This window comes from Perca fluviatilis, chromosome 15, assembly GCF_010015445.1.
Source record: "Perca fluviatilis chromosome 15, GENO_Pfluv_1.0, whole genome shotgun sequence".
Classification (NCBI taxonomy): domain Eukaryota; kingdom Metazoa; phylum Chordata; class Actinopteri; order Perciformes; family Percidae; genus Perca; species Perca fluviatilis.
This window is the reverse complement of record NC_053126.1, coordinates 15,796,531-15,819,857: the sequence shown is the minus strand read 5'-3', so window position 1 is coordinate 15,819,857 and position 23,327 is coordinate 15,796,531. Positions and strand designations below refer to the sequence as shown.

General features: G+C 41.5%; 1 protein-coding gene across 7 annotated transcripts in view; it reads right to left on the bottom strand.

Moving 5' to 3' along the window:
• The window catches only part of dnm2a (dynamin 2a), a 37,980-nt gene extending 14,747 nt beyond the window's left edge, over positions 1–23,233 (bottom strand). For 3 of the 7 annotated variants that reach the window (XM_039824861.1, XM_039824858.1, XM_039824862.1), the window contains exons 1-12: positions 22,746–23,233; positions 11,937–12,010; positions 11,553–11,702; positions 8,777–8,980; positions 7,937–8,035; positions 7,701–7,861; positions 7,471–7,613; positions 6,926–7,061; positions 6,740–6,807; positions 5,954–6,092; positions 3,412–3,498; positions 964–1,034 (exon numbers count right to left, since the gene is read on the bottom strand). In XM_039824861.1, coding sequence (XP_039680795.1) covers positions 964–1,034; positions 3,412–3,498; positions 5,954–6,092; positions 6,740–6,807; positions 6,926–7,061; positions 7,471–7,613; positions 7,701–7,861; positions 7,937–8,035; positions 8,777–8,980; positions 11,553–11,702; positions 11,937–12,010; positions 22,746–22,906 — 1,493 coding nt within the window. In that variant the 5' untranslated portion in view covers positions 22,907–23,233. Of the gene's footprint in view, positions 1–963; positions 1,035–3,411; positions 3,499–5,140; positions 5,280–5,953; positions 6,093–6,739; positions 6,808–6,925; positions 7,062–7,470; positions 7,614–7,700; positions 7,862–7,936; positions 8,036–8,776; positions 8,981–11,552; positions 11,703–11,936; positions 12,011–22,745 lie in introns of all 7 variants that reach the window. The other 4 variants (XM_039824863.1, XM_039824864.1, XM_039824859.1 and 1 more) reach the window with 2 other exon arrangements.
• Between the last annotated feature and the right edge of the window lie 94 nt (positions 23,234–23,327).

Below are 23,327 nucleotides of genomic sequence, written 5' to 3'. Positions count from 1 at the left end.
GACAATATGGAGGGTCAAACTGTCTCTCGCACACATACTGTACACACAACCCTACATCCTTCTGTTGGCCCACCTGTTGTTGCCGTACCCTGGGGGGCTACCATCATCGAGCCTTCTGTAGTCAAGGCTGAAAGTGACGTCATGAGAACTGTTAAACAGCCCTAGCTGACCTCTGACACATTACAGCAATCCGCTTGCCATGCAAAGGGCTAGGCATGAACCCTCACACACGCAGGCTTGCTTTGTTACTCTGTCAATGGCGAGACCCACACAGAGGAGGGGAGCTCCACATCTACATGCTACTGCAACTGCTGCGTTGTGAATTCAACTACGCACTATAAACCACTTAAAGATGCACCACAAAAAGTGCAGTGTGCAAATGAGTTTCCAGTGCACAACAGCAGCTACAAGCAAATGCAGTAAAAAAAAAAAAATCAACACTGCTCCGTCCACTGGTACAGTAGGCATTCTTTGAAGTGACAGTCAAACAGCCTGCGGCAGACAGGAAGTGTATCTGTCAAGCAATCAAGCATGCTTGATTGACATTGTTTAGAGGGAGAGTAGTATTGTTGCATGCAAAGGGGGACTAAGTGGTACCTTGATCATTGTGGCAACCACCTCCTCAACAGGGAGATACATGCTCTGATGGTGGCTGATCACTAATTGGCATGCTTCGTCACACTGAGGCACCGCAGTTTACTTGGCTTTTTTAATGTGGCTAGTTATAAGCAACACTTTGATTCAGTAGCAGTGAAGTGGTGGTGATTCTGTTAAGTTTCTGAAACAGCAACTGGGTTCCACATGTAGTGGTGGCTGAGAGTTACAAGATAACTTGTCCTTGTAAATCTACGGAATCACCAGTGCACCTCAGACAACGGGCAACATGTAGTTAATCGAGACTGGGGTCACCGGCAACAAGCTGTAAGTTGGGCTAGAAAAGGTGGGGGGAGGAGTGGTACATACTTAGCAAAGCCTATGAAGTCCTCATGATTGGTGTTGATGTAGGACAGCTCAATGTCAATCAGCAGCAGAACCTTGATTAGAGGCAGAACATTATGATTAGGATGGATATGTCTCAATTAAACACCACTTTAAAGAGCTCACATTATGCTCATTTTCAGGTTCATAATTGTATTTAGAGGTTGTACCAGAATAGGTTTACATGGTTTCATTTCCAAAAAACACCATATATTTGTCGTACTGCACATTGCTGCAGCTTATTTTTTCACCCTGCGTGTTGAGTGAAGCATCTCACTTCTATTCCATCTTTGTTGGGAGTCGCACATGTGCAGTACGTAGTATCTTCGGGCCTCCGCTCTAACTAGCTTGGTTTGAGGGCGTGCCACACTAGCAGCTACGCGAGCATTATAACGTGTGTTACAAAGTGACGCAAAATGACACACGTTTGTCACAGAAGTAAAGGTTGGACTACAATAGAGCGGTTTCGAGCAGTTTGTAAAGAGTGTTTTCTGTGGGAGATGGTAACTCCCTTTGGTGTAGACTTTGGGCGTTTTCACTTTGTAAACCTATTACATGCACAAAAAAAGATATTTAACAATAAAGAAAAGGGAAAAAGTCAAAAAGCATAATATGAGCTCTTTAAGAAGACACAAATGATTAAGTGCTAGGTCTCACTTCTGAAACTTCACACTTGTGAACTACAAAAAACAAGACAGATTACATCTACAGCTAGATTTATAAGTAGCTATACCAATATAGTCAGACTGATATTATGAGAATATGCTTTACACAGTGTTTATAAACACTACAATTCAACCTGCCAAACCTAAAACTCTCAGTCTTGTTTTTTTAATGAAGTTAACGCTGTTCCAAGGCAAGAATAAAGTTCTGACAACACTTCCGTTTTTGTAAGCAAGTAATGGCATCTCATTAATTTCTTTTCTTGTGATGTCTTGAAATAATTGAGTGATCTCCAATTTCATTTTCTGCACATTGCTGTTTTGTCACATGTCTATCACAGGATTTCACTGTGTTGATTTAAAGGAACACGCCGACTTATTGGGAATTTAGCTTATTCACCGTAACCCCCAGAGTAAGACAAGTCGATACATACCCTTCTCATCTCCGTGCGTGCTGTAACGCTGTCTGATGGCTCCAGCATTAGCTTAGCCCAGCACAGATCCTGCAGGTAACTGGTTCCAACTAGCCTACTGCGTCGAATTGTGACAAAAGTGACAAAATAACGCCAACATGTTCCTATTTACATGTTGTTGCGTTGTTTTTTGTACACGCTGTGACTCTACAAATCACAACATGTAAATAGGAACATGTTGGCGTTATTTTGTCACTTATTCGGAGCAGTAGGATTACTGGAACCACTCACCTGCCTGTTCTGTGATGGGCTGATGCCGCTGGAGCCGTCAGACAGCTTTACAGCACGCACGGAGATGAGAAGGGTATGTATCGACTTGTCTAACTCTGGGGTTTACGGTGAATAAGCTAAATTCCCAATAAGTCGGCGTGTTCCTTTAAGGAAAGTGGTGCCAATCAAGGTAATACTGACTAATACTGTCAACTGAAACAAATTTTTACAATAATAGATTTTCCACCATGATAAAGAATGTTGCGTAGCTCTGATATAACTATAACAATGACTAAACAAAACAAGTGAAGTTGGAAAATGTGTGTGTTGCATCTGTGGTTGATCAATCATTTTTTTCTCAGTATAGACAGAAAAGAATCTAACCAAAACGGTTTAAAAGTTATTTGATCAAACTACTTCTCGGCCAGAACTAAGCCCTAATGATATACTTGTGTTGTAGAGATTTAAATAGTTTTGAGTCTATAGAACCTTGGAAGATGCCAACAAACTAAGCTGATGCAGTACAATTCAATAGAGCTTATAATATGCAACTGGTGCTTAATTTGTGTTTTGTGCACTAAACTGCAGCTGGGCTAAATGGACTGCAAACACACACACTAGAAGGAAAACATTCTACATGTTCAGCTGGCAAGCTAGCATTTCCAGCAATGGAAAGGCCCTTATATGCTTTTACTTTTCTCCATTTGACAAATGTTAAAGCTTAGCATATCTGATGCCTGGAAGGGTCACACAATGCTGCACACAATGCTGCAGCTGGAGTCTGACAATGCCAGATGACACATTATTACAGCCAACGGTGAGTGTCCAGGCATCAGTTGTCTACTTCACCTCATGCTACATCTGGTCGCATTCCCCTTCCCCCATTTATACGATCACTTGAGGGGTGTCACTTTGTTCCACCAGCATCTGAACATAATACTGCAGTGGGGCTACATATGAATTGCAGATTGCAGCTCTTACTGTATTTTTTTCTGCATATCAAAAAGATAAAGATCAAAGGCTGACCTGAGCGCACTTGGTGGGCTTGAGGGCCACTAGTCTATTCAATCAACATCCTAGCAAATTACCTGGTCCTTGGTCTTCCCTTCTCTTTCTCTGACATGGGTTGTGACAATCCTCTCAGTCTCCTCTCTCAGCCTGGGGTAGGAACTTAGCTGAAAGACAACACAACACACAGCTGTAGCACTGAACGGAGACACACACACACACACTTACATGTGAGCTTGAGCTTAGTAAGACTTACCAATAAGTGTCAGAGAGAGAAACAGGAGTGAGAAGATAAGAGAATAAGTAGGAGAACAAAGGGAAAGAGGTAGTCAAGTGACATTTCAGTGTCACACATATCCAAACAACCACAAACCAACACACACATAAAAACGATTGTTCTACAAGGTGATAAGGTATTTACTATCAGCCAGGGATGACGACATGAATTAAGAATCAATGTGGTAATGCTTTGTGTTTGCCATTGCCTTTATCATGCAGTTTTTTTTTCTTTTTCTTTTTTTTTTTTAGAATAAAAGACTCACGTTATATATTTTAAACTAACCAGCCAATGTCCAAACTTACAATACATTTAAAACTGTCATTTCTAGCTGAGTTTTGATAGTATTAATGTTAGTGAAGACTGGATGAGAAGAGAAAGTGACAGAATGGGGTGAGGCAGTGGTACACCCCAGAGACAGAGGGGAAGGATGGCTGGGTTACTGTGTGTTTGTTGAATAATTTAACCGTGTGCAGAGCCTTCCTCTGTCCACAAGATGGCAGTGGAGCACCGTTGCTACGGAAACACTCCATTCAAGCTGCCAGTGGATCAATACATCCATGACCCAGCGCCCACAGACTATTATGGCGCTCACCCACTGCTAGTACCAGCTCGGCTCTGCCGCCCCGTCCTCCTTTTTCCACTGCAGATTTAGTACCGCCTCATGCGTGAGGCAAGTGTGGCTGGTCATCATAGCGACGCCGCAGGAAACTGCCGTGACATAACGTGACAGACACACACAGAACGTCGAAGGTGTGTCGTTTTTGATTCTCGGTATGTGGCTGTTGCCACAGCCAGAATATAAATTTAGTTTCAAAAGAAGCTGGAGGCAGCAAAAAAAATTTAAAAAATAAAACGCTGGCTAAACTACTTAAAAGTGGCGGGTTTGTTCAGCTAATCAGTGATTAGTGACGATTCTCTCCGACCAATCAGTAGTCTGCAGGTTTTCACGTTACCTTTTGGCGTCGCCTCAGCTCGCTTGGAACCTTGACGGAGGGGATACTAAAAAAAGTACATGTTGGCAGGTACCAGGGTCTTTTTTTCATAATGGAAAACCAAAAAAAGGCGAGTCGAGTAGGTACCATGTAATGGAAAAACGCCATAAGTATCATCTCTGCCCTCACATTACTCCCTTTCCATCTGGTTCAGCACAAAAGCGGAATGTCAGTCTGCCATGTGGGTCAGCGAGGGAGCGTAGCCATGCTCTGCTCTGCCCAGACTGACAGACCAGGTCCATGGGCAGAGAGAAAAAATGCTTACTTGAGCTGATGCTGAGGTAAACTGGGAGTTTCAGATGTGATTTGTAAGTCAATTCTCAATCTGAATGGTATGGAGACTTCCATTGGTGGGAGACAGTTTAGGAATGGGACGATACACACATTTAAAGCACAGGGCACAGATGGCAAGGGTGGGGATGGGACAGATTTTACTGGGGTGACCATTTTACCGATATGACATAGATAGACATTTAGAGAGGAAAGAAATCCCTTCTCTTTTCATGCCATCACCTCAGCAGGTGTGTCCCTGGTTACCTTAACGGCACACTTCATGACGAGTGCGGTGAGCTCGGACACCACAAGGTCCACACATTTGAGGCTGGGCTCTTTGAGTTTGAGGATCTGCTTTTTGACTATCGCCTCGAAAGCCAGGTCAGGGGTGAAGAGCCCCGTTCTGAAAGGTCATGGGGTCAGATTGCGTGTTGTTGTGGTAATAGTGAGAGAAAGGGATAGGCAGAAATTAAGTAAAGAGAAAAAGAGGATAGCCAGGAAAGAGAAGAAATAAAAAGAAAGTCTTTGTTCAGTTAGTCATTTCTAGTTGCTGACAGACAAATCAAGCAGTGGAGGACAAGCCACAGGTCTTTCACATCCTCTTCCTTGACAAGCCAGTTCTTCTAAAACTAAGTCAATGTGGTAGAGATGAACTTGTCACCTCCAAGTTAAGGCCAAATTACAGCTTATTAAGACCATTTCATGTTTTTCTGGCTATGTGTGCTGAACTATGAAACCTGCAGCTTGTCCAGGAGAGACCAAAGATGCTCAGACAGGTTGAGTCCCTGAAACATCTCATATCCACGACGACACGTCACCCGTCACAACACTCCACAACACGACAGCGCTGCCTGCACACAGGGCTAATCGGGCTAGGATGGGCTGGGCTGGGCTGGGCTTAGGATAAACCGCACAGAACATTTCTTTAATAAAGTACAAGAACTGAACTGAACTTTTTTATGGATAGTGTAAGAAGCTTTTGGCTAATGTTCTGCGTCAGCAAACCCTCTGCCTCACCCCTGGTTGGCCCTGCCCTATGTCTCGGCTGGGTCGGGAGATGCTGGACACCTGCAGTACCTTGTTGGTGCACTGCCTGACTGTGTTGATGAGCTCCTGAATGACCAGATCGATACATTTGAGACAGGGCGTTTTCAGCTTAACGATCTGCTTTTTCACGATGACCTCAAACGCCAGGTCTGGAGTGAACAGCCCCGTTCTGAGGATGTACAGAGAGACAGAGGCACAGTGGCAAACCGATGGGACAGTTAACGGACACGTAGGCCAACAAAACAAATGAACAGACAGATGATTAGGTACACAAAAGGTGACTAAAGAGATATGAGGTTATAGACAAAGAGAAAGAAATACATATATACACACATACGGACAGCCTCAACAGGGGGAGGAAAGATAAAATGCCAAAGAAGGCCAGGTGTAAGCAAACAACCACAAATGAGATATGACCTAAAGGAGAGTATCAGTGAAGAACACATGACAACATTAGCACAGTGGACTAAGATACATTTAACATAAAACCTCATGATAACTGAATGCCTTAGACAGAAACAGAAAGGGAGTGGGTGGTGTTGCAGTAGGGAGATAAGGGGAATTGGAAGAATGGTGAAGGAAAGTAAAATAGAAGAAATACATGTTACATACAACAACAAAAAACACTGTTTTAATTGGTACTTTTAGTCTGCAATGTCAAGGATTGATTATTTAAACTTGAATTATAGGAGAATAGCAGCTTTCATGAAGGGAGAAAAGCAAAGCATGTGGGTACAGCAGTATTTCAATGTCACCGCTCTGTGGGTGGCTACTCTGAAGTCAGGCAGGTTTTTTATTTATTTCCATTCCACTTGCCTGACACCATGGACGTTCTTGATTGCGTGACTGATTTCTCGCCGAAGCTCTTTCTCATCAAACACAATCTGGGAGATGGGGATAAGGTGCAAATGATATGTTCTAACAACAATTCAATCTTTGTAAAGACCAAAGCACAAGAATAATAATAATAATAATAATAACTGTACTTCATGGCACACCTACCTTGACCAGTTCGAAGGGGAAGCGTTCGTGGAATAGGCGGTTGATCTTGGCGCCACCCGACAGCTCATTGGTGTCCACCTGGTCCCCAGAGCCCTCAATGCACTTCTCAAAGTCCACACCAAACTGCTGCACCATCCTGATAAGGGTCAAGCACAAAAGACATGGGGCCGGTGTTAATGATCTTATTGCAACTACAGGCTTACTGGAGATCCACTGCAAAAATTACTGTTCCTTAAACTCCCATTTTGGTAAAAAGTGAGATTTCCATGTTTTCAAGTCTGAGTATGAGCCGTCATGACTTCCATATGGTTGTTGTGATGTCACAACTATACTATGCTACAGTCATTCCCTGGCTGCAATGGCATTGCAGAGACTCCAGGAGCGCGGTGAAGATGTGCAAGACCCGAAAACACTGACCAATCAGAGCAGACTGAGCTTTTTCACGTGGGGGACTTATTTAGACAGGACTGACATGTTTCAGCGCAGTTATCCTCCATACCATAATTTCTGCATTGTTATGAGCAGAAATATTCAGATGCACTCACTGCAACAAGGCCTTGGTCTTGCGTGTTGGGTCATCTGGACTGAAGTTCTTATACTCCTCCACCTCCTTCTCCAGTGAGAGGAGCTGACTCTGCAGCTTACTGCGCAGACCAGGCAGAGTGTCCCTGATGTGGTTGGTCAATTGCTAGATACAGACAGAGGTACTACTGTTATTTTAGAGAATTAATGACATTATATTTTGCAATTTAAAAACAAACAATTGATAGCAGACCTGGTTAAGTGTCTTTTGTAGATGTGGTGTGCCCATACGCTCTGCCATATGTCTGTAGCCAGGGTGGGACAGAAAGAACTTCCTCTCTGCAGCCAGAGCAGCGCGAATGTCCTTCTTCCCATCAATGTCTTTCTGACTGCGGTTCACCACACCAATGTAGCCTGCAAACAACAACACAAATAGTCACTCTTGAGTCAGAAACAAAGTGAATGTGTTTTTGTGTGTATAATCCTCACCTCTACGCAGTGGCAGGAGTTTATTTTCTAGGATGTCCTTTGCATCCGTCCCTTCGTCCATCAGGTCCAGTTTTGTTATAACACCAATGGTACGCAGACCTGCACAAAATAAAAAAGTGTCACTAGATCAATTCAAACATATTGTTACCTTTCACTATTTTGTTTCCTTCTACATTTCTTACAGGATAATAAAGGAAAAATGCTGATACACAGAATCATTATGTCAGTGTCTTTGACTAGAGATGTTCCGATATGGATACCAGTATCGGCATCGGCTCCGATACTGCCTAAAACTCTGGTATCTGTATCGGGAAGTACTGGAGTTTATGCACCGATCCGATACCACGTAATAAAGCCCTAAAGAAAATCTACGTTAACGTAGTTTATTTATGTTCTTTTTCCGTTATAACTGACGGTCAAACTTCATAATAAAAGAAAGTTCTGTGGCATTCATCGTTTGTGTTTGTTCATGTTTCACAAAGAGTTTAACCTGAGCCAGACAGACAACAAAGATAGAAATAATATCACATCCATACAGGGATAGTAGTATACAGTTGTTAAAACATAATAAAATATATGACACACTGGCATCGGATCGGTACTCGGTATTGGCCGATACGCAAGTTCAGGTATCGGAATCGGGAAGCAAAATATGGTATCAGGCCATCTCTATCTTTGACCCTTTCTTAAGAAATTGAAATATAAAAGCAATAATATAATATGCAATGTTTTTAATTTTTCTGTTTCATGGAATAACATAAGAAAAAAATCCCAAAAAATTTGTGTGTTACATTGTGTTCACAGGCCTGCTCTTTGACTTCTGAATTACTACATGCCTACCCTGTGGGTCCACTTCCTTGGCGATCTTCAGAGCATCGGAGTTGGCCAGGTCAGTGTTGGCAGGAGTGACTGCTAGGATCAGACAGCTCTCCTTGGTGATGAACTGCAGCAGCATGTCCCTGATCTGGTGCTCGATGTCTACGGGCTGGTCTCCGACGGCAACTTTAGTCATTCCCGGAAGGTCGATCAGGGTCAGGTTCAGCACTGAGTCACATTGGCAGAAGTCATTAACAATTAGAAAAGCAAATAATGCTTTACCATAAATAATTATAAATAATGAATAAATCTAATTGCAGAATGTAGTTTTATTACAAAACAAGTCTACATCTTAATAATAAAGCATCATTAACTCAAGTAATACATTTCCATAATCATCTTTTTTTGATTAAAGCGCCCATATTATGCTCATTTTCAGGTTCGTAATTGTATTTTAAGGTTGTACCAGAATAGGTTTACATTTTTTTCAAAAATCACCATATTTTTGTCGTACTGCACTACTCTCTCTCACTGCTGCAGATCCTCTTTTCACCTTGTCTCTGTTTTAGCCATTAACATATATATAATGGACCAATAGACCCCGTTGCTCTGGACGGAGACCAGTGAAGGATATTAGAAGCACTTTTCCGGTGATCTCTTGCTTTCCTGCGCAGCCTCCAACTGACAGAAACAACGTAAAGGTGACGTGAGCAACGTTTCTGAAAGTTCTAAGTCTTCTAGTAGCTGTGCCAAGAGAAATCTCAATCATTCCCAATCTTAAAGAGACGGAGAGTGTAGGTATATGTAAGAAGATAACATAGGCACAGGCTAATTATTGCTAACTAACATGCTAGTTAACATTAGTAATTAAACCTAAACAGCTAACGTAAGTCCAAACTGCCTGCGAGCTTCTCCTGTACTATATGGTAATTCCTCTACTGTGCGACAGTAAGTCACTTGGTTATGACACAATCGTTAGCCTATTTTTACAAAAACGTCTGCTACGGAGCCATAACGTGAGGTACAAGGTAATGGAGCCTTTTATACATTGTCGTGTTTCTTTAGAACTTAACAATTGACAAATAGAGTCTTTAAACATTTCTGATGTAAAGTTATTCGCTGTCAAAGTGGCACCAAAATGAATGCTAGTCAGTGGAATGCTAACGGGAGGTGATCTCTTTGTAGCGTCAAAAGGGCGCCATAGGAGGTTCGAGTTCTGAAGCTAAACTTACCCCCTTGGTTTTAGCTACAGAGGGAGACCTCTTTTCTTCTTCTTCTGTACCATCTTTGATTGCACTCGCACAGTAGCTCAGATGTAGATCATGTCAGCTAGCATCATAAAAGAAAGGCTGTTTCTCTAACTTCGGTCAGTTACAAGGCAGGATTAGCTGGGAGACTTCTAAATGAGGGCACACATGTAAGTAGTTCTTTTGTAGATTATAGTGAACTTGTGTGTGTTGTAGCAGTGCTTTGCTATTGAGAACGAGATAGCATGCTAGTGTAGCATGCTAACGCTACGAGCTAACAGTTGCAGTTAGCCAGCTCATTTTGGCTTGTGACGTCACAAGCCGTGCCGATTTTGAACAGCTCACCCGGAGACTGAAGGCAGGACACATTCAGAAACCGTATCTCACTCAAAACAGCATGGATGGATTTTTTTCAAAGTTTGTATGCGTGTGGAAGCACCAGAGACACAAAAGAACACCCCAAATCCCAGAAAAAAAAAGTGTTTTTTTCATAATATGGGAACTTTAAAAGCAGTATATTTAGTTTGATTTGACATTAACTTAATACTGGATTTGACTGGAAACCTACTACTAAGGGATGCAAACAAACAAATGCTTGATTAATCAATAGCATTCTCAGTAAAAGAGCAATCACCGTAATGATAGTGTTGTTATGTAAAAGAACAAATTAACAAGATAAATAGTCCTGTGCTTTTTGTAAAACCTAATTTTCCTCCCTTCTCATAAATACAGACTAATCTAGCATATCAATGGGTGTCTGTGGTGGTCGGGGAAGGCTTTATCTTGTGTACAAGACACTTGAATAGGGCTGGGTACTTTTAAAACAGTGCTGGTGCCTAAACGGTACCTGAAGCAAACAAAACGACAGTTGGTGACATTAAAGAATAGCTTGTTTATTCCTAAGGCAATATTGTTAAATTTAAATTATATATTTAAAATGTTTATTTTAATAAGCTTGCTGTTAAACAATAAAAAGAAGAACCACTAGATGGCAGAAGGGTTCTTTACAACTACAATGAATGCACTATGAGCTCACGAGTTGCAACTGAACGCACAATTAAGTCCCGTCTACTCTAGGTCTTTAGCTGCAGACTGTTGTACGTCCCGGTGTTAGAATCCTTTCAAGTGAAATACAGCCACGTGCATTTTAATCGTGTTTGAGTCAGCTACTAGCGGATGTAAGGCTAATGTTGCCTGCAACTTCTGTTTTGAAGAACCAGAGAGCAGCGCAGGCATTTGAGTGGAATCAAAATAAGGCACCGACATCTGCGTTGTCATTCGGTCTAGTAGATGCCGGTCGTTTAGGAACCAGTGCCACAATACTTAAAAGTGTAACATTTACTGAAAGAAATAGTTTAGATATTTTCTATTCTATAATTTAGAATAGAAAATAGTTTGTGACAGTTATTAAGTGATGGAGTAAAAAAAAACACATTAGAACATTACAATATGGTATATCTTATCATATAACATGCAAATGTACTTACTCGTAATCCAAAAAGCAAAAGGTGTTAACGGTATGTGTGATTTTCAGTGAGACTTGTGTTCATTACCGTTTGGGGAGTAGACCCTCAGGTTAATTGGGATGGAAGAGATGCCTTTGTTGGAGCCTGTTATCCTGTCGGTCTCTGACTCAATTTCCGCCCGCACTTCATCAAAATCCACAAACTTCTTTCCTTTGCAGTGCAGGAATTCAGCATATTCTAAACACAGGGGCAAAGTGACGTACACAAGGGGCGGGTGGAGGAAGAGAAAAGGAAAAAGAGAAAGACAGATCAGGGGAGAGAGAGAAAAAGAGAATATTAAATTAAAGAGACGAAGGCAGCAAATAGCAGACAGTGAGCTTAGCTTGAGGCACTGTGACAGAGAGGCCATGTGCAGGGCAGCGATGAAAGGAGATGGGGAATGTGGCTGTGCACAGGACTGGTAACACTCACCTGCTTTATTGTTGACCAGCTGCAAAATGAGAGGTCTACGGGTAACGATGCCTGATCCACGTGGAAGAAAGTCCCTGAGGGAGAGAGACAGACAGAGGAAGAAACATAAACACCAGAATTGTACAGAGTAGAAAGGATGAAAAGGAAGGAAATCAAAACCGGATGAGGGCATGTTCAAAGAAAAAACAAAAAAAGTTCAATTATTCATTACACTCACACTCGATGTCCATGTGCTCACAGCGAGGCCGCTGGTAAATTGATGGACAAGGGGGAATTTCACGCCTCCAACTTGTTTCACAACAAATCAAGCTTGACAAAGTAATTTTCTCTCATCATTAGAGCTTAAGAGATAAATTCATTCACACCCACTCTTAATGTGGGGAAAATCCACCCTAAAATAGAATTCACAGGTGCTATATTGACAATAGGGGTGTCACAATTCTCCAAATCCTCGATTCGATTACATTTTCGATTGTAAGGTCACGGTTCGATTCTCGATTTTTACATAATTTTTTTTTAAAGCACAGGTTGCTATGCCATTTTTAGACTAGACTTTTATGCAATATAATATCTGACCTTTGTTCGCAATGTACCACACTACATTGTCAAATTTATTTATTAAAAACATAATGTTACAATAACATATCTATTAGGGGTGAGGAAAAAAAATAAAAAATCGATACAGCATAGTATCGCAATATTTTCCGTGGCAATACTGTATCGATACTGTATTGATGCAGCAATAAAATTGAAGTGAGATGAACAAACAAATGTATCTTTTTAGATAAAACAGATGCTGACAAAGTTTTGTCTTGGGGACATAATTTGAAATTGGGAAAAAATTTTAAGTTGGAAAAAAGGTAATAAATTGCAATATATCGCAGAATATTGCAATATCTTTAAAATCGCAATAATATTGTATCGTGACATAAGTATCGTGATGATATCATATCGTGAGGCCTCTGGTGATTCCCACCCCTAATATCTATAACCTGCCATCTAGTTTCTCTTTTGTAACTGCAGTCTTCTTCACAGAAGATGACATTCAAGTTCACAACAAAACAAACAAAAAACAATAAAACAGCCATGTCCATAGTCTTCTCTGAACAATTAAATGTCAAACTATTTCCGTACAGTTTAACATACAGTTTTTATTAATAAGGGAACAAATTCCACTAATTAACCCTGACAAGGCACACCTGTGAAGTGAAAACCATTTCAGGTGACTACCTCATGAAGCTCATTGAGAGAACACCAAGGGTTTGCAGAGTTATCAAAAAAAGCAAAGGGTGTCTACTTTGAGGAATCTAAAATATAAGACAGGTTTTCAATTATTTCACACTTTTTTGTTAAGTACATAATTCCATATGTGTTCATTCATAGTTTTGATGCCTTCAGTGAGAATCTACAATGTAAATAGTCATGAAAATAAAGAAACACATTGAATGAGAAGGTGTGTCCAAACTTTTGGCCTGTACTGTATACCACACAGATTAACTGCCATGTTAATCGTGCTGCCAGTGGAAGAATGTGGTACACACACATATAGCAGAGCTTGCAAACTGTGGCTTTTTTATAACTTTTATCACTCACTGGAAATCCAAAATACTTCCACACCGGTGACTTCAGTGAAAGAGGAGGGGGTTCAAGTTCTGTCAATGGGTCTCCTGCATCTGCCATGCTATCTTTTGACTGGCTGTAGCTAAACTGGAGGAGGTTAACTGACTTGCAGCGACGGTTGACGAACTGACCGAAGAGCCGGTTAATTAACCCAAGTAGTGTCCCTGAACCGGGAGAATGAACCAACTAACTCCTGTTTTTTTACCTCATTCATGCCGGCAGCGCTTCGCTCAAGCTGAGTGCGATTCCATTTTTTTATTCAAATTACTTTCCGTCACCCTTAATTGACAATATTCAACACTTCAGTATATGAATTTAAAACAATTCTCTCCCAACAGTGACCTAAGCAGACTGTAATGATACTGTCATCTAAGGACAAATCTCAAAGCTGCTCCACAGACTACGGTACTATGACAGCATCTGTGGTGATATTACGAATAGCCTGCATTTTTTGATTGACATTCAAATGAAACTCATTTTGACCACAGACTTAGAGTATGTCCACATTAAGCTGGTTAAATTTGTTGTCATAAACTTGGGTTTATGTTGATTTTGTCAGACAATGTCGCTATCACTACTACATACTACATTATGAATTTGGCTGCATTAAAAGAAAGTATAGGGGACCAGAGAGAGCAAGAAGACACTGAACAGACATGTTCAACCGGCTGTGTCTTTCTGAACTTACTCTGAATCACACATTTAATCGTCGATAAAGCCAATCATACAGACAGTATAGCTGTTTTCATTGACCTTTAATATATGTCGATTTTGTCATACAACGTTCCAACCATGAGATGATGATTTGGTCAGCTGGGCTGTCTGTCCCAATTTTTACCAGATGTTGGCAGTGATGAGCGGTTTGCCAACTGAAAAGAGATTTTGACAATTTCATGATGTTCAGGTATTTTAATACAGACTATAAAAACGACCTGGAAACACATTTCCAATTTAGGGAGAATGTTATTTACATTTGTAAAAACTGACTTTACTGATCAAAATTATTAGATTCTGTTTTAGGGTGGATTTTCCCTTTGTGGTTGAGATTTTGTAATGTGGCATTTTTCCATTGATGAACTTGTTTCCTGCTGCTCAATTTACTGCCTTTTTAAAAGGACAAATAAAGCCCATGATTTCAGCTTGCCGCTATTAGCTTTTGTGTGAGCTCAGGCTGTGGCAATACAAGATATATCACCCATGATAACGCCTTAACCACACTAGCCTCGGGCCTGACACTTGACATTGTCTTGCTATGTGCAAATTCCCAACCAAAATCATGCACAAGGTAATGTATTGCATTTATGCACAATTGCTTTGAATTACTGTGTAGTCTATGCACTGTTTCATATGGAGTGTGTTGTCTTATATGCAAGTGCCAAAGACTGTCCATGTTATGCAAATCTAATGGACAATAAAGTTATCTGTATTGCACAAAGCATGATATCACAGTAAACAAACAAGGACAAATGCAATTGGCACAACTGTGCATTATTGAGACACCATCAATGAGAACTTTTTCACAGTTGGCTTGGAACCTGAAGAACTTTAACCACACGGCCAAAGTTGCCTAGTCAGCCCTCAGATGAGGCTCCTACACAGTCTTCTGCACTCTCCTCCCAATTCTGCTGCTCTGAAAACATACTACATCTGGTGGTAATCACCAGCCCCAGTCCTGGAACAATCATAGCAGAGCTGATCATGTCACTAACCCACATTCTCCTTTCCCTCCCTACTGCCAGACCTACCGGCCTGAGGGGACTATGGCGGTGTTCAGCCTGCCTGCTGACTTCAGACCGTAAGCATTGTGTAAAGCCACAGGACAGGAGAAAAGAGAGGAGCTACCATACGGTATACTGCCTGCTATTCCCAGACTGTAGTCCTGTGGCAAAACAGTGGGGAACATTCTGGATGTTCCTTACCTCAGCAAAAATCCAGAGGTCCGTGGTTCAACACTGGTGCTGTGTCATGCACATAATGTAGAGCATGCAGGCATTTGTTCACACAGCGGACACTATAGAAAGCCCTGGATAAGGAATGGGAGCAAGGGAGGGAGGGAGATAAAGAACAAAGCAACTATAGGCTAATGGAACAGACTGGATGTGGAGAATGGTGGTAAGATGCTGCTGAGAGGTCACAGCAAGAATGACCTCTTCAAGAAACTGCTAACGTGCTGATGCATCGCTCCAGTTACAGCCAGGCGACTCTCACTGGATCTTCAGCAGTCAAATGCCATCTTATTGGCTCAACAAGTGACCACTGGTCAAAGATTCACAGCATTAAAATAAAGAGTCAATAAAGTTTACATGAAAAGACTCACAAATAAATTGTTTGTTTACAAATGCTTTTCGGAGAAGACATAGCAGTGACATATTGAAAAGAAGCAAGAGGCCAGGATTCCATTATTGATGCGCTGTAAATGATAAACGAGGCTGAGCATATTGTGTATCACTTCATGTATTATTGATGGCTAAGCAAAGAGCATCAGTCTGTGAGCCTCCCTTCCTTTACCACAAGAGAAAGCAAGAGAGACTTGGGCAGGGAGAGACCAGGAGAGCCAACTCCCCTCCCCCTGCCTGCCTGCCCCGACAGCCACTGCCTCTGGCAGAGCAACTCTGAGAAGCCATAGCCCACAGCTGATCCTCATTTTCCTCGAGTCTACAGAGGCCTGGCTGGCAGGGCTCGTTTTCAAACATGGAAACCGGTGTGTGAAACTCTGAGGTCATAGTACGCTCTAACGGGAGGGCGGAGTACACAAAAACGTGTTTGTGGTTTGGTAGGACTTATGCCATGGGTCTCTGGTGTGGCAATGGATGTATAATTATGGCTACTCACATTCCCCCACCACAGTCTGTCACTGTCGGTACCAAGAAGCATTACTAGGCAGCAAAGACTTTTCAACCACTACCACAATTCAACTTCATGTTGGAAAAATCCCTTTACTCTTTGACACCTGTCTGTACTTCTTCGTCACAGGGATGACCACTGTGTTACACACAGTCATCCAGACATTTCTGTTCCAATTTTTTTTTATATATATATATATATATATATATATATATATATATATGCGCGCAATACTATGCAATGTAGTCTTCATTCAGGTTTGATAGGTCGAGTTGCAGCAAGAAAGCCATTGCTGAGACGTCAGAATAGGGCTGGGCGATAAATCGATTTTATCGATTAACTCGAATGTGTAGTCAACGTGGATTTGTTTAAATGAAAAATCGATTTTCTCCTTAACATCCGCCGACGCTCCCCTCTGGGCTCCCGTAGCTCCGAACGGGCTCATCCCTCCCCCCGCGCGTTTGCCATAGAGATACACAAACAACATGGCAGCGACTGGGACTAACATTAATTATTTTCTTAACCAGTCGTTTCATTACTTACTTATCCGTAATCTCCGCCGAAATGACCGGCCACTCGCGGTGCACTGTCCCCGGCTGAGAGTCACCTATTCTCGGTAACTGAACCACCAGCTACAGCTGACCTGAAGGAGCACCATGCGGGGCACCAGAGGCGGTGTTGAGGAATTCTTTTGCGGCTCAACACATCTACTAAATGCTGCTGATACAACCGAGCTGTGACGGAGGTCGTAGCGGCTTAAACAACTAGCAATCGCCGCTCTGTAGCACGGAGCTCCGCTTCGACGTTTGTTTTTATCGCTACGAAGGAGCTTGCTCCAGGTATGCTGCATTCAAGAGACCATGGGAGGTTAACGTACGTTACTCAGCAACAGGTGAAAATAGGGGCAAGGCTGCGCAATAACGTTAACATGATTTGAACTTTTAGCGAGGAACGAGTGTGAAAACATCTTTATCTCACGCATCCGTTTTGTTGTTGAATATACAGCCCCCCCAAAAAAAAACAACAACCTCAAACCAATTTATATTTCCACAAAATTGGCATGAATAATCATAATGGTACATGCCCCATGTGTGTGTATGAGTCAAAACAAAATAAAACTTGTTTTGAACAATTTCTTTGTCATCTGCAGATTGATTTTATTTATTTTAAATCGGGGATTTTATTTTTAGGCCATATCGCCCAGCCCTACGTCAGAATAAGAAAAAGAGGCTTGCCTGGGCCAAGAAACACTGCCAATGGACTACTGAAGACTGGAAGAAGGTGTTATGGACTGATTAATCAAAATTTGAAATCTTCGGTTCATCACGCAGCACAAAGGATGGTTCCTCAGTGATTGACATCAACTGTCAAACATGGAGGAGGAAGCATGATGATCTGGGGCTGTTTTGCTGGTTCCAGGGTCGGTGATTTGTACAGAGTGAAAGGCACCCTGAACCAAAACGGCTACCACAGCATTTTGCAGTTGGTCAGGGGTTCATCCTACAGCAAGATAATGACCCAAAACATAAGTCCAAGCTATGCCAGAACTACCTTAGGAAAAAAGAACAAGATGGTAAGCTTAAAAACATGGAGTGGCCAGCACAGTCACCAGACTTAAACCCCATTGAGCTGGTTTGGGATGAACTGGACAGAAAAGTGAAAGCAAAGCAACCTACAAGTGCGACACATTTATGGGAACTTCTGCAACAGAGTTGGGAAGAACTTTCTGAAGAATATTTGATTTCCATTGTAGAAAGAATTCCACAAGTGTGTTCAGCTGTTATATCTGCCAAAGGGGGCTACTTCGATGAGTCAAAAATTTAGAATACATTTTTGGTTTATAAATTGATTCCATGATTTATTTTTTTCATTTGTTCTATTCTTTCATTTCAGAGTACAATAAGACATTGAACTGCATGAATAGATATCACCCACGATAACGTCTTAACCACACTAGCCTCAGGCCTGACACTTGACATTGTCTTGCTATGTGCAAATTCTCAACCAAACTCATGCACAAGGTAATGCATTGCATTTATGCACAATTGCTGTGAATTGCTGTGTAGTCTATGCACTGTTTCATATGGTGTGTATTATCTTATATGCAAGTGCCAAAGACAAATGTCAATGTTATGAAAATCTGATGGAGTTATCTGTATCGCACAAAGCATGATAGGACAGTAAACAAACAAGGACAAATGCAATTGGCACAATTGTGCATTATTGAGACACCAACAATGAGAAGTTTTTCACAGTTGGGTTGTCGGTTGCTCTTAAAGAGGCGCTATGCAGTTTTGGCCATTTCTTCGCTGTTTTCTCGCAGGTTTCTCTATAGAGCTCCCACTACAGCTTTGGAATAGATATTTGGCAGCTCCTATGTTTACTTGTGTCTGACTCCTCGCTCGGTCAGTCTGCCGTTTGCTCTTTCTCTGTTCCTCCGACAGTGCTTTCCTAACTTTTGCCGGCTCAGCCATGACGATAGTGTGAAAAACTCCATCGCTACCATATATGGTCATATTTTGGTAATGGTGGTACAGAAAGACAGCCACATATATTTTTACGGACAATTTATTCTTTTAAAGATCTAGTACAGCTTTAAACTTAGAACACCTGTTTCAATGCTTTAAAAGCTCCTGGTTGCTCAGTAGTCTACTTGCCAAAGATCTGATACCAACCTCCACCCAGGCCAGCTTCCTGTGTTAGATATGACGTTTTTACACCCTACTGGGACAATGACATCACACAACACAGCCAAACATTGAGACACAGTCCTGATAATTATCTCTAAACTGAGTTAATTATGATGCAATAACACATGCATTAAACCATAGACAAGCCAGAAAAATATCACTCACAAGTTCAGCTAAATATAATTCAGCATTAATTATCAAATGTACATATTGTATATTACTAGTGTATTTAGTTTTGTCAGTAAGACATGCCAGTGAAGCAGCATGCCCAGTTTTAGGGACATGACACCGACTGACATTCCTGGATGAAATGCAGCCATTATTATTTTTAATACACACATCTGTCATGAGAAAGGTGTATTAGGTCTCAATCACCAAAGCTTATTGTTTTCCACCATAATCAGAATCCTTTATTGATCCCCTCAGGGACATGTTTAAGTTGCAGTTGCTCACAGTCAAATTTAAGGCAAAAAAAATAAGAATAAGAAAATAGTCAATACGTGATTAAAGTAACATAGCTTAAGAGCAATACATAAAAACTTAAGTATAGTAAGATTAGGTTAAAAATATGATGTTGCTATATAATGGATTGTAAATGTTATTGAAGTAGTGTGAACATAAATAAGTTACAGTGTGAGCACAAGTAGCAGCAGTGAAGTGCTGATTCAAGACCCCTCCGCTTCATGTCAGGGTCCTGATCACCCTGTCGGGGTTGTATTCGCTATAACAACTGCCTCGCTCTACATTATCCCTTACTTAGAGTAGGTTCATTGTATCACCAAAACTTAAGGTCCCTCAATAGGTTGCCTTGATGCAAACCAAAACAAGATAACATCACATAACACACATGCACCAACCAAAAGACAGAAACATTCACAAACACATGAGGCTGTTGAGCCAGAGAGATTTGATTAGCTTCGGCCCAGCAAAGTATGCAGGCCACAGCCAGCCAATGTGTTCTGGTCTCCACTAACAAACTTGGAGGGAGCAGAGGCCCAAATCACATCAACAAGATGGATCATACAGCACAGCGAGCAATCTCAATCCCACCTGACTTGGCTGGGTGGAAAATCAGGACTTCTGAGATACAGAAACTGCACAGCTAACATGGTCTAGCCCCAGTTTTCCCTACTCCATCTGATCATGCATGGAGTTCAGGCGGGAGACAGAAAAAGAGGAACATTAACCCTTGTGTTGTCCTTCGGGTCCCAGTGACCCGAAGGACAACACAAGGATTATGTACTTCCGTTTACTTTGTTGAGAATTGCTCTCTAAACAAGGGTTAATACAGCACCTTAGTTCTTGTTTGTACAGCATTTTGGTCAGCTTAAACTGTGTTTAAATGTGTTCTAGAAATAAACTTTACTTACTTACTTTACAAGAAACAGGGTTTAGAGAGCAATTCTCAACAAAGTAAAGGGAAGTACATAATCCTTGTGTGGTCCTTCGGGTCACTGGGACCCGAAGGACCACACAAGGGTTAAGGAAACAATAGAGCAACAAATACTGTCAGAAACAGCAGCTCAGTGCTCATGGTTAAAAGACTGTTGTCACCACAGATAATCTGCAAATCAATTATCCTAATCCTACAACACTAAACACTCATAATTTTGTGCAACAAATGACTGAACATGATATGATTAGGTATTGCTGCTCCTAAGCTAAAATAAGCCCTTATATCAACAATGAGTCACCTTCACATTAGCGCGCCTGTTGTTATAGTGATATGCAGCACCTCCCAAGTGCTTCCAGGTTGAAGCCAGACTTGACCTTGTAGTTATGAGTTTAACATTGACCGTTCCACCTTGACTGCCCTCAAGTTCACCCTCACAACAGCAACATGCATTAAGAGTAGCAGCAGCACTATTTTATCATTTGGATAAAAAGATGGTAAACACAAAAAGTGCACAGTTAAAAAAAAAAAAGGATGACCATGTACAAGTGTGCATGCCATAGCACAACTGCAAAGTGCTTGTGTTAGTCCTGCGAAATGGAGGTCACGATGAAAGGTCTCATGTTAATTACAGCTGATATGTGTCAAGTGCTCTCCCAATGCAAAGTCCCACTCATCTGAATGAATGTGCACTGAGCTAGTCTGATCTGTGTGTGTGTGCGTGTGCTCTTGACTGAGAGCAGTTACGACATACTCTCGCCAGTGTGTTTATAACCAAAGGCCTGTCTGCATGCCATCTTAACAGCCAATGTACTTCCTCTCTCTCTCTCTCTCTCTCTCTCTCTCCTCGTTGAAAACCTGCTAAACAACCTGCTTTACTTGCTTGTTTTGTTTATCTGTAGTGTGATCTCACTAATTGCTGTTATGGGAGAGGACAACAGGACCAGCCTGTTGAGGAGCTCTGTAGCTTAACCTTTACACCACAGAGAATGGAGACGTCAAGCAAAACAAAAGAGGAAGATGGTAAGGGAAGTTGTGTCTGCTACAGATGTGAGCTTGTGCGGTTTGTGCAAAAGCCATGCATTCAGGGTCAAAACAATTTAACTTTTTTGTCCACCGGCCAAATTGCCGATTGTTTTTTTGACTGGTGCTTGAAGCAAATCTACCAGCCAATTTCATATTTTACCAGCATTTCGGCTAGAGCTAATTTTGTACCGCATTATATAACCATCCATGCATCTTCAACCGCTTGGGCAGCAGCTCCAGCAGGGGACCACAAACTTCCCTGGTTATATTATTATTATTACAAACATAACTTATTATTGTTATTATAGAACATACACTGGATATAAATTCTGCTGCAAAACCCCACATCCCTAAGGAAAGAATGTGGTTCGCTCACCTCCACTGCGCTGAGCTTTTCCAATAACATGTTTGTACTTCCATATCCACATCATAAACATACTAACCTAACAACAAACTGTTATATGACACAATACAACTCCCATCAACAGCTCTGAGCTACAGACCAAATAACAATTGGTAAATGCAAGTACCGTGGGACATTCTGGGTGTGGCATGTAAACATAAATAGAACCACAAGAAAAAGTTCTCATTCAGAACTAAGGCTGAATAGACGGATGGCAAAACCATATAATCTGCACTGTGAATGAAAATGAAGTGCCACAATGTTTACTTTACAGACAAACGGTGGTCATTTTTTTCATAGAGATCTTAAGTGTGTCTGAAGGTAGTTAGTTTGTTGCTTCTTAAAATGTCAAGGTGTAAAGAGGGAACCAGTTAAAATACAAACCGTTTTAGAGGGCATAAATATGGGTAAAGTATTGGCAATGATCCGAGGAACAACCTGAGAGCTCACTGGAGCAAAGAGCATGTTGTGTCTTACTTTTAAACTCATAATTTAAACATTATCTTGTTAAAACTAGGAAAGCCTACACTTAAGGTACACACACCCTTGGTACACAAAACTTTGTAAAAGCAAGTTTTCCACAGGCCCACTGGTTTGCCACGTAAAGGACGTATATAGGCTAACGTTACGTCAAGTTGTTTAAACTGCAGCCACTTTTACATTTTCAAGGCAGTTTTACGACAAGTGCGTAACTTAATATTGACGTTACATACTGGTAACGTTAGCTTTACGGTAAATTGTATTTTAAAATGACAATGTTACTAGACCACGCAACAAACAATGTAAACTATGATAATTGAAAATTCTAAAATTAATGAACCACAATCACTTACCTGCCAACAAAATTTTCCAAGACTGAGCTTTTTCCAGCGCTCTGTCCACCGACCACTGCAATCTGAGGAAGGTCTAAATTGCAACTCTGGCCAATGGAGCTGAACGCGTCTTGAAGCTTGTTGATCAGGGGAATCAGGTCTTCCATGCCCCGGTTCCCCATGGCTTCGTTAGCTCGGAGAGCCCCTTCAACACAACGTAAACCAGAGCCTAAAGCTAGCCGCGCTAACTAGCTAGGTAACGTTAGCTTAGCAGGAAGGTGCTCTCCGGTTACTCTGAAGTGTAACGTTAGAGTTCCGCCGCTTCAAACAGCTCAGGGTTTTATTCTCTCCTTGAACAATTGAGCAGTTACATGAAATGCAATTCACAATTGTATCATTTCGTGTTCTTTGAAGCGCAGTAACTGAATTCCCAGTCAGTCGAAACGGACGGAAAACTCGCAAAACAAAACTTCCTCTACAAGAACACCATCCGGTTTTGAGAGATGACATCCGATCGAAACCGGTGAATATACCCACGCCTCTTCTCTGCGAAACCAGGCAGTCTATTGGATAATTTTGCTGCCCCTCCATCAAGCCAACATT